Source organism: Eleutherodactylus coqui, chromosome 3 (assembly GCF_035609145.1).
Source record: "Eleutherodactylus coqui strain aEleCoq1 chromosome 3, aEleCoq1.hap1, whole genome shotgun sequence".
Taxonomy (NCBI): Eukaryota; Metazoa; Chordata; class Amphibia; order Anura; family Eleutherodactylidae; genus Eleutherodactylus; species Eleutherodactylus coqui.
In genome coordinates, this window is record NC_089839.1 from 242,474,887 (window position 1) to 242,487,766 (window position 12,880).

At 50.4% G+C, this 12,880-nt stretch overlaps 1 protein-coding gene across 2 annotated transcripts in view; it reads left to right on the forward strand.

The window, feature by feature from the left end:
• The first annotated feature begins 4,006 nt into the window (after window positions 1–4,006).
• Window positions 4,007–12,880, forward strand: part of ASPM (assembly factor for spindle microtubules) — a 45,405-nt gene continuing 36,531 nt past the window's right edge. For both annotated transcript variants that reach the window (XM_066597196.1, XM_066597197.1), the window contains exons 1-3: window positions 4,007–4,281; window positions 7,637–7,780; window positions 8,845–10,606. In XM_066597196.1, coding sequence (XP_066453293.1) covers window positions 4,033–4,281; window positions 7,637–7,780; window positions 8,845–10,606 — 2,155 coding nt within the window. In that variant the 5' untranslated portion in view covers window positions 4,007–4,032. The remainder of the gene's footprint in view (window positions 4,282–7,636; window positions 7,781–8,844; window positions 10,607–12,880) is intronic.

The window sequence follows — 12,880 nt, forward strand, 5'->3', positions numbered from 1 at the left end:
CCGCGGGTCTTCTCCCATGGTGCACCGTGGGCTCTGTGCGGTCCATTGCCGATTCCAGCCTCCTGATTGGCTGGAATCGGCACACATGACGGGGCGGAGCTACGAAGACCAGCTCTCCGGCACGAGCGACCCCATTCACCAGTGAGAAGACCGGACTGCGCAAGCGCGTCTAATTGGGCGATTAGACGCTGAAATTAGACGGCACCATGGAGACGAGGACGCTAGCAACGGAACAGGTAAGTGAATAACTTCTGTATGGCTCATAATTAATGCACAATGTACATTACAAAGTGCATTAATATGGCCATACAGAAGTGCTGAACCCCACTTGCTTTCGCGGGACAACCCCTTTAATGATTCCACCCCTCTAACCTTGTGGATGCATCTGAATGAAGGTACATATATTGAACTAAAAAGGGCTACATCTCACAGCCAGGAGCCAACTCAAAGTTTTCAATGTCATTTTGGTTTCTTCGATAATGAAATGGAGGCCGGCTTCACACTGGCGATAGCCTATCTTGCGTTGAGAGCGAGTACGCATGAAAATGAAACCGATGATTTTCAATGGTTTCATTCACATTTGCGATGCCTTCACTGCACACTCGCAGTGCTAAGAAAAATCTTCACCATTGACCATTGTTTTCAGTAGGGCTGGCCCCATTGAAAGCATAGGGAGTACATCGCGCTCCCCTGACACAGCTGTGGCAGAGGTCAGCGATACTAACCCATTGCTTTCAATGGGGACGGCACTGCTGCCGCTGCCCTATTGACAGCAATGAGTTGCAGGCAAGCCCTGCAGCGATGATTTTCAGGGAAGGGCTTGAAATATTAGCCCTTCTCTGAAAATCCACCCTAGCTGTAAAGAACTCACCTAGAAGAGCCATCTAGCTCTGGCAGTCATCTCCTGTCTTCTGGAGGCCAGGGACTGAAAAATTCCCACCTCCAGAAAGCACTGCCTCTGATTGGCTGAGTGCTGTAGCCAATCAAAGCAGCGCCCAGCGCCCTGTCATTGAGGGACGGCTGAGAGCTGTCTGTGATTGGTCACAGCACTCAGCCATTCATCAAAACAAAGAGCAACATCAGCAAGGGCATCTCAGATATTATAGGCTTGCTTATGGGTGACCCCCAGGCTACTAACGGCACCAGAGGCTGTAGCTAGCTTGGTATTATCTGATGCTGGAGCACTTATAGTGAGCAATGCTGCAGAAGTCACACCATGGTAAAGGGTAAAACCTATACCTGCAAACAGCCACTCCCTGTTCTTCTCAGGCTTCTAACTGAATCACACCTGCTGCCGACATGCCCCACCCCCCCTGCTGGCCGGTCATGTGACGGCAGCAAGCACTGCCCCCTGGTGTCACAGGAGCGGGAGAGTGCGCTGCAACCTCTTCTATAGAGGAGCTCTCAAGACCGGCACAGCAGAAGCAAGAAGGAGGTGGCCCCTTGGCCCGCGGAGGGGGAAGCCTTTCTTGGGTGCTTTATTGAGGGACCCAAGAACCATGGTACGTCCTAAAGCAATCCCCAGAGGTGGGCAACAAGAAGAACCTCTGGTAGAAGGCTGTGCCGCTGCAGCCTGTAAAACCTAGAAAGCACATAGCAGCCTTGCAGAGCTGTAGGGCCAGAGCCTGGTTATACGCTACCAGGAAGCACCCACTGAATGAATAGAGTGGGCCAAAATTCCAGAAGGGGAAATCTGTCTCTTTATGCGGTACACCTCGAGGATAGTTGCCCATATCTACTGAAAGATAGTAGCCTTAGAGGCCGGCAAACCCCTCGCGTCGGCTGTCTGGGAGGACAGAGAATGAGAGCACTAGAAAGAGGAGGTGATGGATAGGTACGGGCAAACTGACCTCATTACATCCAACGTGTGCAAGGCTGTCTCTCCGAGAGGGATGGGTGGGAGGGAAACAGAATGATGGCAACAGGATTCCTTTGTTGAGGTGGAATTTAGAAATGTCCTTCAGTAGGAAAGAGGGAACCAGATGTAGGACCGAAAAGGGGGAACGGCAATAGAAGATCTGCCTATTCCAAGAATCTCCTGATGGAAGTCATAGCAACCAGAAAAGCCACCTTCCAGGAAATGAGGCCCAAGGACACTTCCCTTAACCCATGTAGGACCAGGTGCTGTGAATATACGGCGCTTGGTCTCGGGCTTAAGGGTGCATTCCCACGAACGTATATCGGCTCGGTTATCACGCCGAGCCGATATACGTCGTCCTCGTGTGCAAGGGGGGGGGGGAGGGGGAGTTTGGAAGAGCCAGGAGCAGGAACTGAGCTCCCGCCCCCTCTCTGCCTCCTCTCCGCCCCCTCTGCATTATTTGCAATGGGGCGGGGCTAATTCTCGGAACTTAGCCCTGCCCCCGGCCCGCCTCTCCCCATTGCAAATAGTGCAGATGGGCGGAGAGGAGGCAGAGAGGGGGGCGGGAGCTCAGTTCATGCTCCTGGCTCTTCCATCCTCCCCCCCCTGCACATGAGGACGACGTATATCGGCTCGGCGTGAAAACCGAGCCGATATACGTTCGTGGGAATGCAGCCCACAGCCCAGCCGTATGTAAAATTACGGTGGGGATTGAAAGGCTCCTGCAATCAGAAGCAGGACGGGTTGTTAGTCACAGCTGATAACCTGGAGGAGGGAGAAGTGGGTTTTTAACCCTTTCTGCCTCCTCCTTTCTTTAGTACACACCGCTCAATGAGCGATATGTACTAAAGTGAAAGGGTTTCTTCCACTGTGGGGGCGGGGGTGGGGGCTCCTATGGATGCTCAGCTGCAGTGGGATAGTGTCAAAATTAAAAAACAAAAAAAAATTATATATATATATATATATATATATATATATATATATCTCAAAACATGTGAATGTCCCCCAGAGGTCTTCTACAACGTCATGGGGGACATAGATGGTAAGAAACATAATTACATACATAAGTTAAAACTTACTGAACAAACTATATACATAAGAAAGAAAGAAAATAACCCAAAGCCAACACCAACCAAAACCGTTCATAATATATATCAAAGTGTCTGAAACAAGTAGAGTAACCCGTTCACATACTTTAGTTTTGCGTAAATATAGTGGTTTAAAAAAAAATACAAAAAAATAAAATAAAAAAAGTCAGTGAAAAAGATATTAAGGCCACTCACACACATACCGCTTTTTACCGCAGTGTCCTGATTTAACGCTCCCATTTCCAACACCGCCATTTTCGAGAGATGTCTGTTTTAGTTTTGCATTTTCGCGTTTAACAGACCTCCTCACCCATCACAATGATGGGACGCATTAAAAAGCGCTGTACCAGGAGTTAAAAAAACACTAAAAATGCCACAATTTCGAGCAGCGTTTTCTGAAAGCAGGTGTTCATGCTTTTTTATTGTACTTTGAAAGACCACATCGGTTGTTAAAGGACCTTCTCTACTGCCCCCCAACATGCGGAATGCTCCCCATGGCACCCACACATCTAAATCTACAGTAAGATACGGCATGCTTTCCATATCTAAACTGGCGTCACGTGACCCTTAGCACGACTACTCAATCCACAGACCTGCTTCACAACTCAGCTAGCTCACCACGTGACTCTGTGCACTCTACAACTCCTCCACAACTTCTTCATGCACGGCACTGTATACTCTCCCCACAGCTTGCTGCTAGCATCACGTGACTGGAGAAAATTGCCTGACGTCACACCTCCTTCCAGCACCTCCACTTTAGCCTCACTGATGTGCTTTTTCTGTTGCTGTGTTTACCCGTTGCTCTCACGTGACCGCGGTGCATTCCGGATGCTGCGTTTTTAAATAACTCTCCGACCTCTTACTGGTTGTCCCCTTCGGCCCCGCCTCTTCACTACCAGTACGGCTGCTGAATGGTTGGAACGTCTATTCGTTTTGTTCTGCTATTGGGTGAGCCTAGAAAGTAGGCGGAGAGAATGTTACCGTTGGACCAATCAGTGGTCTCCGTAGTTTGAATTTTGTGTACGAGCGGAGTAGTAGTGGAGAAGTGTATGGCAGCTGAGATAGCGCAGCGCTGACAGTACGGACATGCTGCTCAGTATATCCCCCCCGGCGGCGGAGGAGAAGCGGCGCCCGGAGGACAAGGATGTGCCGCTGCTCTCCCTCACACACTTCTGCCGGCCGCCGTTCGTCAGCTTCGGCTGTGTCCGGCCCGGTTCCGCCCGCAGCGCGGTTCTTCTGCTGCAGAATCCCTCCGCGGACCCGGCACAGGTCACCGTAGACAAGCTGCCCCGGGAGCGGGGCTTCAGCGTGCGGGAGAGCGAGCTGCTCGTACCGGTATGTGGAGGGGAGTGCGGGTCGCCTCTAGCTGCTGTGGTACTACAACCCCAAGCATGCCATGCTGTCCTACAGCGTATATGTCATGGGAGGCCCAATGTGTACTGGTGGTGGGCACCTGTGTACCAGGAGGGGGCGGTGGTGATGGGCACTGTATATACCGGCAGGGGGCGCCGGACACCTGTATATGCTGGGAGAGGGCACTAGTGATGGGCACCTGTATTTACCTAGAGGGCTTGCGGGTACCAGTCACCGTATATGCCAGGAGGGGGCACTAGTGATGGGAGCCTGTATGAACCTGGAGGGGGCATTGGTGGTCACTGCATATACCGGGAGGGGGCACTAGTGATGGGAGCCTGTATGTATTGGAAGGGGGTGCTGGTGGCAGTCACTGTATATACCGTGGATGTACTGGGAGGGGGCACTAGTGATGGGTGCCTGTATGTATTGGAAGGGGGTGCTGGTGGCAGTCACTGTATATACCGCGGATGTACTGGGAGGGGGCACTAGGTATGGGTGCCTGGATGTACCTGGAGGGGGCGCCGGTGGCAGTAACTGAATATACCGGGAGGGGCACTAGTGATTGGTGCCTGTATTTACCTAGAGGGGTTGCTGACGCCAGTCACTGTATATACCAGGAGGGGGCACTAGGCATGGGCACCTGTATGTACCAGGAGGGGGCATCGGTACCAGTCACTGCATATACTGGGAGGGAGCGCTGGTGCCAGTCACTGCATATACTGGGAGGGGCACTAGTGATGGGAGCCTGTATGAACAGGGAGGGGGAATTGGTGGCAGTCACTGCATATACCGGTAGGGGGCACTAGTGATGGGAGCCTGTATGTATTGGATATATTGGAAGGGGGCGCAGGTGGCAGTCACTGTATATACCGTGGCTGTATTGGGAGAGGGCGCGGGTGGCAGTCACTGTATATACCGTGGCTGTATTGGGAGAGGGCGCAGGTGGCAGTCACTGTATATACCGTGGCTGTATTGGGAGAGGGCGCGGGTGGCAGTCACTGTATATACCGTGGCTGTATTGGGAGGGGGCGCGGGTGGCAGTCACTGTATATACCGTGGTTGTATTGGCAGGGGGCGCGGGTGGCAGTCACTGTATATACCGTGGCTGTATTGGCAGGGGGCGCGGGTGGCAGTCACTGTATATACCGTGGCTGTATTGGCAGGGGGCGCGGGTGGCAGTCACTGTATATACCGTGGCTGTATTGGCAGGGGGCGCGGGTGGCAGTCACTGCATATACCAGGAGGGGGCACTAGTGATGGGAGCCTGTATGTATTGGATATATTGGAAGGGGGCGCGGGTGGCAGTCACTGTATATACCGTGGCTGTATTGGGAGGGGGCGCGGGTGGCAGTCACTGTATATACCGTGGCTGTATTGGGAGGGGGCGCGGGTGGCAGTCACTGTATATACCGGGAGGGGGCACTAGTGATGGGAGCCTGTATGTATTGGATATATTGGAAGGGGGCGCGGGTGGCAGTCACTGTATATACCGTGGCTGTATTGGGAGGGGGCACTAGTGATGGGTGCCTGTATGTATTGGGAGGGGGCACTAGTGATGGGTGCCTGTATGTACCGGGAGGGGGCATTAGTGATGGGCGCCTGTGTATGTACCGGGAGGGGGCACTAGTGATGGGCGCCTGTATATGTACCGGGAGGGGGCACTAGTGATGGGCGCCTGTATATGTACCGGGAGGGGGCACTAGTGATGGGCGCCTGTATATGTACCGGGAGGGGGCATTAGTGATGGGCGCCTGTATATGTACCGGGAGGGGGCACTAGTGATGGGCGCCTGTATATGTACCGGGAGGGGGCACTAGTGATGGGCGCCTGTATATGTACCGGGAGGGGGCACTAGTGATGGGCGCCTGTATATGTACCGGGAGGGGGCACTAGTGATGGGCGCCTGTATATGTACCGGGAGGGGGCACTAGTGATGGGCGCCTGTATATGTACCGGGAGGGGGCACTAGTGATGGGCGCCTGTATATGTACCGGGAGGGGGCACTAGTGATGGGCGCCTGTATATGTACCGGGAGGGGGCACTAGTGATGGGCGCCTGTATATGTACCGGGAGGGGGCACTAGTGATGGGCGCCTGTATATGTACCGGGAGGGGGCACTAGTGATGGGCGCCTGTATATGTACCGGGAGGGGGCACTAGTGATGGGCGCCTGTATGTACCGGGAGGGGGCACTAGTGATGGGCGCCTGTATGTACCGGGAGGGGGCACCGTTGGAAGTAACTGAATATACCGGGAGGGACACTAGTGATGGGTGCCTGTATATATACCAGGAGGGGGCACTAGTAATGGGCACCTGTATGTACTGGGGAGGGGGCCCTGGTGCCCAATTTTCACTGTTTGAAAATTGCTTTTATATAGATTCTTGTAAAAAGTTTCGTAAAAGTTGGAGCTGGTTGGGGAGGGGGGGGGGGGGGGTGTGCCAGTCCTGGTGGCTGCTACTACTGGGTAGGGGAGGCGCTGGGCACCGCGTGTACTGATGAAGGCTTCTATAAATGGCTACAGGGCTATAGAAGGGAATCGTTATTTGCATAGTGCCAACTTATTCCGCAGGTAATTTATTTATTATACCCCCAAGCTGGGTACTCATTTTACTGACCTTGAGCCACCAACCTGAACCAAGCGGGGCTTGAACCTGCAACCTTCAGGTCATAAGTGAGAGCTTAGGACTGCATTCTGCTGCCTTAACACTCTGCGTCACGGTTATCTTCTCCTCTCGTTCCCCCGCCCCTCTCCATTCACATAACACAGCGGCCGTTCAGTACTGAGCGGCTGCTATTTACACTGAGCGATCAGCATTCAGGATTTTAAGCCCCTCTCTGCTGGGGAGCCAAATGTTAAATCGGTTCTTCAACAACCCTTATGGGATAGAAAATAAATGCCTGCTTGGTGGCGGTCTGACCGCTGGGAGCCCACTGCTCACAAGGACGGGGGTCCCATGTCCCCTGTGGTCACTGTCTATAGGAGTGGCTGAGCGCTGCAGCCGGCTATCTCCTTCATCCTATAGGCAGTGAATGGAAGGGTGCTGTGCATGCTCAATCATAGTGATGATTGTGGGGGGTCAGGGGTCAAACCCCCCCCCCCAGCAGTAATACATCTATCACTTATTCTGTGTGTGGGTGATGAACCAACCACTTTAATACAAGGGTACAATGGGTGCCCCGCTGTGTGTTCTCAGGGCGCCCCGATAATGCTGTGACTATTGTATAATAGCTGGTGAGAACCCCCCCCTGATCACTCACATATCCAGAAGTACAAGGACTGCAAAATGGTCAATTCTGCTGACTTTTAATTGTGCTTTTTTTCCCCCCCTGCAGCCTTTCGAAACTGTTCCTCTGACGATCACGTGGACCCCCTTAGAGGAGGGAGGGGTCCGAGAACTGGTCACCTTCCTTCTGAACAATGTGGTGAAGCACCAGGCTGTGTTGTTGGGACGCGCCGAGCTTCCAGTGAAGAGAAAGGTACAAGTCCAAACCGCTAGACGTGTCGGGGCTGCCATAACTGCTGTGCGAGGGGGGGTAATAAAGCAACAAGGTGTTTTATATAAAGTTACGGTCCGGCGGGGGCAGAGGATGGCAGAGCCTGTCAGTGTCAGCTTGGCTTTAAAGGGAACCTGCCATCACCATAAACTATGTAACGGGGCTCACAGATGAGGGAGCGGGGAGTCCTGAGAGCTGTGCTTCACAATTAGTGGGTGCTCCATTCCTGCATGGATTCACTGCAAAGTTGGTGCACGTGGCACAACTCTCTTCAGATGGGCTGTGTGCGGCACACAGTACAGAACGGGGGCAACCTGTCAGTATGAAGCACAGCGCCCCGGACTGCCCGCTCCCTCGCCTCACGTAGTTTATGGGGCTCAAAGGTAATGATGGATTCTGTTTAATAACTGTAAGCTTGTCAAACTGGGACACATAAGCAGCATGGCGTGTGGCATGATGGTGATTGTAATCCTAGTAATGAGGCTTGCCAATACGTCTGCATGAAGAACACACAGTCTGGTATCGCATCCGGTTAAAACTCAGGGCATCCGGGACAATTAAAGATGTCCCTGATACCTTGAATTGTCCCGTAGAAAACTATGGATCCGTTCCGGCACTAGCTTCCCCCAATGTTGAACTACAGCGCCAAAAAAAAGCCCAAGGTCTGATATATGGGAACATGGCCTCAATTACTAAAAAGTACCAACCACGATTTCCATACAATCATACCAGACATAGTGCCAAGAAAAGAGACCCTGTTGGGGCAGATGTAGTCCTCTCCATCACCTGGTCAGTGGGCTTGGATCTGTAGAGATCGGACGCTTGTGAATTATTGGGAGCGGTTCTCCAACCCACCGTGGTTCTCCTCCAGAGCTGGGAGCTTACTTCTGCCCATGTTCTCTGAATGTAGTCGTGTTTAGTCGCTCACTGTGTGCCCTGCTAACTCTATTCAGAGAATGCCAACACCTGGAGGGAAGTCTTCACTATTAATATTGGAAATTGAAGTACATGTAGTCTATGCTTTTAATTTGGTCCTTGTCTTCCAGAGAAATCGATGGAACACCATAAGAAAGGAAACTTCTGTGAGATCCAAAACTTCAGAGTTCAAGACAAAAGTTTCTTGTTCTAAGGGCAGCAAAAACAAAACCTTCAGCGCAAGCCACAAAGGTGGCCATGGGGCATTAGAGAGGGCAAGAAGCTCCCTACAGTCCTGTGAAAATCTGTCCAAACCGGCGTCCAGCCCTTCTCCAATCAGAGAGTCTAGACGAGGCTCAGAAAACAGAGTTCCAGCCGACCTAGTCGACCCTCTTGCCAACCAGCTCCAGGACTTTACTTCAGGCTCATTAAGGAGGTCAAAAACCTATTCGGTTCTGTGTACTACAGAGTACAGTGAGACCCTTCAAGACGTCCCCACCGCATCTAGTACACAGGCAGACGCTCTTATTGAAGAGGAGTGGACTCTAGGTGAACCGAGGTTAAGTAAAGAGTCCCTGTCCCCGATTAACCCTGTGCCTAACCAGCAATGTAACTTTATTTGTACCCCGAGTATTTCCCATGAGCATACGTCTTACCCTACATTGTCCCCTACTGAGTTCTTTAAAGCTGAGGTTACAGTGAAACCTTCACAGACGTCTTGCTCTTCGCAAGAATCTTCGCGTGAGCATTGCAGAAGTATCCTCTCCAGGAGCTGTACTCCTCCGGCAGTCCTGCAGACACCACAACGAAACGCCTTGAGTCCAGACTCCTTTGTGAGTAATAGTTACATGGTCTCTGAGGAGTATCTGACGGCGGCCTCGCACACTTCAATTCTGTCACCAGATCAGTTTGTGAAGGACAACTTCATGACGCCTCCAGCTGAACTGGGAGCTCGTGGTGCGTTCTCCTTGAACACACCATGTAAATCGTCTGTTAGTCAAGAAGAGGTGACAATGACACAATTTGAGTACATAGACCAGAAATCTCTGGATGGTAGCATAGAGGTCCTTGAGCCGGCTAGCTCCAGGCTAACATTCTGTGTTAAGAAGCAAAGAGGAAACTTTAGGCACTTGAGCAATGACAAAACTGTTCCCAAGGGTCATGGAAAGCCACCCATCATACCAGCCACTGTTACAAAAGGGAAGACTGGGGACGGCATCAGTAGGCATCTTGGACCTCAGTCTGTACTGACTAATGATACGACTGGTACCATAAATCCAGTAAAACCACCTGTTATAAATGTACGAGATGGCAGTGGAAAGCAGCATGGACTTTGGTCTCCACTAGAAGAAGATGGTGATGATGCAGTTGACATGAAGTATCTTCCAAGATTGCCGATAATATCCAACACAGTTACAAAAGTAAAGCCTGATAACGATGGAGAGAACCAACCAAAACCTCTGACCAATGATGAAACTAGCACCAAGGATCCCGTAAAGCCATCCATAGCATCAGCGACCGTCGTAAAAGTCAAGGCAGTGAATTGCGTCGAAACGCAACAGAAACCACAGCCGAAGTCCCGCAGAAGGCTGAAGGACATCGAATCAGACGGGAGTGATGATCCTCAAATCATCCTGCTTTCAGATTTGCCTGTGATAAGTGTTTCAGATTATTCAGTTCCAAGTTCCATCAGTGGTTCCGAGTCCTCAATAAAAGTATCCAAACCCAAGTCCATCTGCGGCCACAAGAGAAGAAGCGAGGAGATTTCCAGAGATGCTTCTGTGACATCCAATGACACCTTACAGAATACTGCCACCCAAGCAAAGAAAGTACACATCTCCAAACCTACGCCTTCAAGGCATGGGAACACGCAGGGTCAGCGGAGCAAAACAGGTAAAAGCCCAACAGTTGTGGAACTGCAGAATTGTAAGACAAGTGGTGGCACCATATTCATATTCTGTAGGCTGTTTATACTTTTCTGTCATCTTCTAGTCCACAATCTATTGTGGTTGCAAGAAACTGGATTCTCTTCCCTCTCTTACTGGAGCTAGTAACAGTAGGCACAGCAATAGGTGTCACTAATATTGCAGCCCTATGGTAGCCTGTAGATAAAGGGAATCTGTCACCAGATTCATGGTGCCCGAACCACAAGCGGCATGAGCCCGGGACAGGTGTGCCTATTGCCCTTTGTATTTAGTATTCTGAAACACTGCAGCATTTCGAAGAAAACATACCTTGGAAGTTTGACTCGGAATGGGGCATGTAGACTGACGGCTCTCTTCCTTTTGTGTGTAGGGAGAGACCTGTCACACTCCATGATGTGTGGACGGGCCGGCACGGCCCGCCTCTGTGACTCGGAGCTCCATTCACAAGTCAAACTTCATAGTATGTCTTATCTGAACCACTGCAGCTTTTCAGAATAAAACCTACCAGGGGTTCACGCTGCTTGTGTCGGGCAGCATGAACCTAGTAAAAATACCATTTAATCACATAAAAAAAACACTACACTGTTTTTTGAAACCACCGAAAGGGAGACGTGTCCAGCCGCACCCGGAGGACAGAAGGACATATTGTTTTTGAGCCATCTGTTACGAAGTATAGGCTCAAACAGAAGGAAATTGACTTGCATGAAGTATTGTCTCTTTATTCCCTCCATATTCATAAAGCCTTGCTGGTGTTTTATGCTACCTCGCTTAAAGGGAAGGCTTGGCATTGATACAAAAAAGCCTCCATCTCTACTGCCACCAGCCTTGCTTTGGTGTTGAGGAGCCGTAGTCCTGACACGTTCTCCAGAGCAAAAGTACTAGGTACAACTACCGCAGTGGTCCAATGTTCCCCTGTCCATCCTTTTTTGTCATATACTACCCATATAACTGAAGATCTTGTAGAGTGTTTTCCTACTAGTTGTCGGCAGAAGATATTCATAATGGAAATTCATAAATATAAACACACAAAACAGAATGTGATTTTTGGCAATTTGTTTACGTGATTTGGCTCTCGCTTTAGATAAAACTAATAAAACATATCTCAATTTACTTGAATGCAAATAATTTCTGATCCGTGTCATTGGGGAATACAGCAGACCTTAAGGGTATAGCTGCTGCCACTAGGAGGAGGATACTAAGCAAAGAGTCCCTCCTACCAGCTATACCCCTCCTACAGGCACTGAGTTAAATCTGTTTTAGCTTGGTGTCCGTACGTGGCAGATCTGCTTGCCCCATACACTACGTCTCACTCTACGCTAGTTTGTGAAAAATCTTGGTAGCACAGTAGCCGAGATTGCACAGTATGATGGGACTCCCTGACGTTTAGTCCAACCTCTCGTGATTACCGGCAATTTTTCACCCTCAAGAAGGGCATTCTGTGGACGAGGCTTCATGGGGCTTGTCTGGCTAACACTGAGGAAGCCCTTCCAGTTGGGACACCTGCCTGGTGAGGAATGCCCTCTCTTACTATGCATTGCACCAACCTCGCCAAGTGGTCCGCTGCAGCATTAGCTTACCACGGCAATCCTATCCATAGGAGGAGTTGGTCATATTTTACTATCGCCAGTAATTATGACACTTACACATTTGTGGAATACATCTGACCAGTACATTTCACTGATCATCCTGTATACATCAAAATATTTTTAATAATTTTCAATTAAAGTTTGTTTTTTAAATTTATTTATTTCTTTTGCCAAGTATTGGTTCAGCTGGATCTTCTCCTGCATGTATTCACATAGCTTTTGGCCAAGAGTATCTGCGCTCTGTCTGTGCATCTTGAGGAAGTGGTGAGCTGGACTTGTTTCTTCTTGGATAACTTTGTGATCCTCCATCTAGCCTTGTTTTGACCTAGAACTGTATATTTTCTGGTTATACTCTGCATTGATTGACTTCACGTGTTAGTTGGTTCTCTCCTACTGCTTGCGTACAACTGATTTGGCGCAGTGCCTACAGGAGGGGAATAACTGGTAGGAGGGCCTAACTTTCTTGACTTGGTGTCCGCCTCCTGGTGGCAGCAGCTATACCCAAGTCTTCTGTGTCCCCCAATGATCGTGACAAGAAAGGAACTTGACTGTAACAAAAATGCAGTTTTTACGGCCCGCAACAGCGATATCTGCCAGCTGATTGACTCCGTGTTATCGAAGTCGGTCCTCTCCAATCAATGATTGTTTAATTAGAC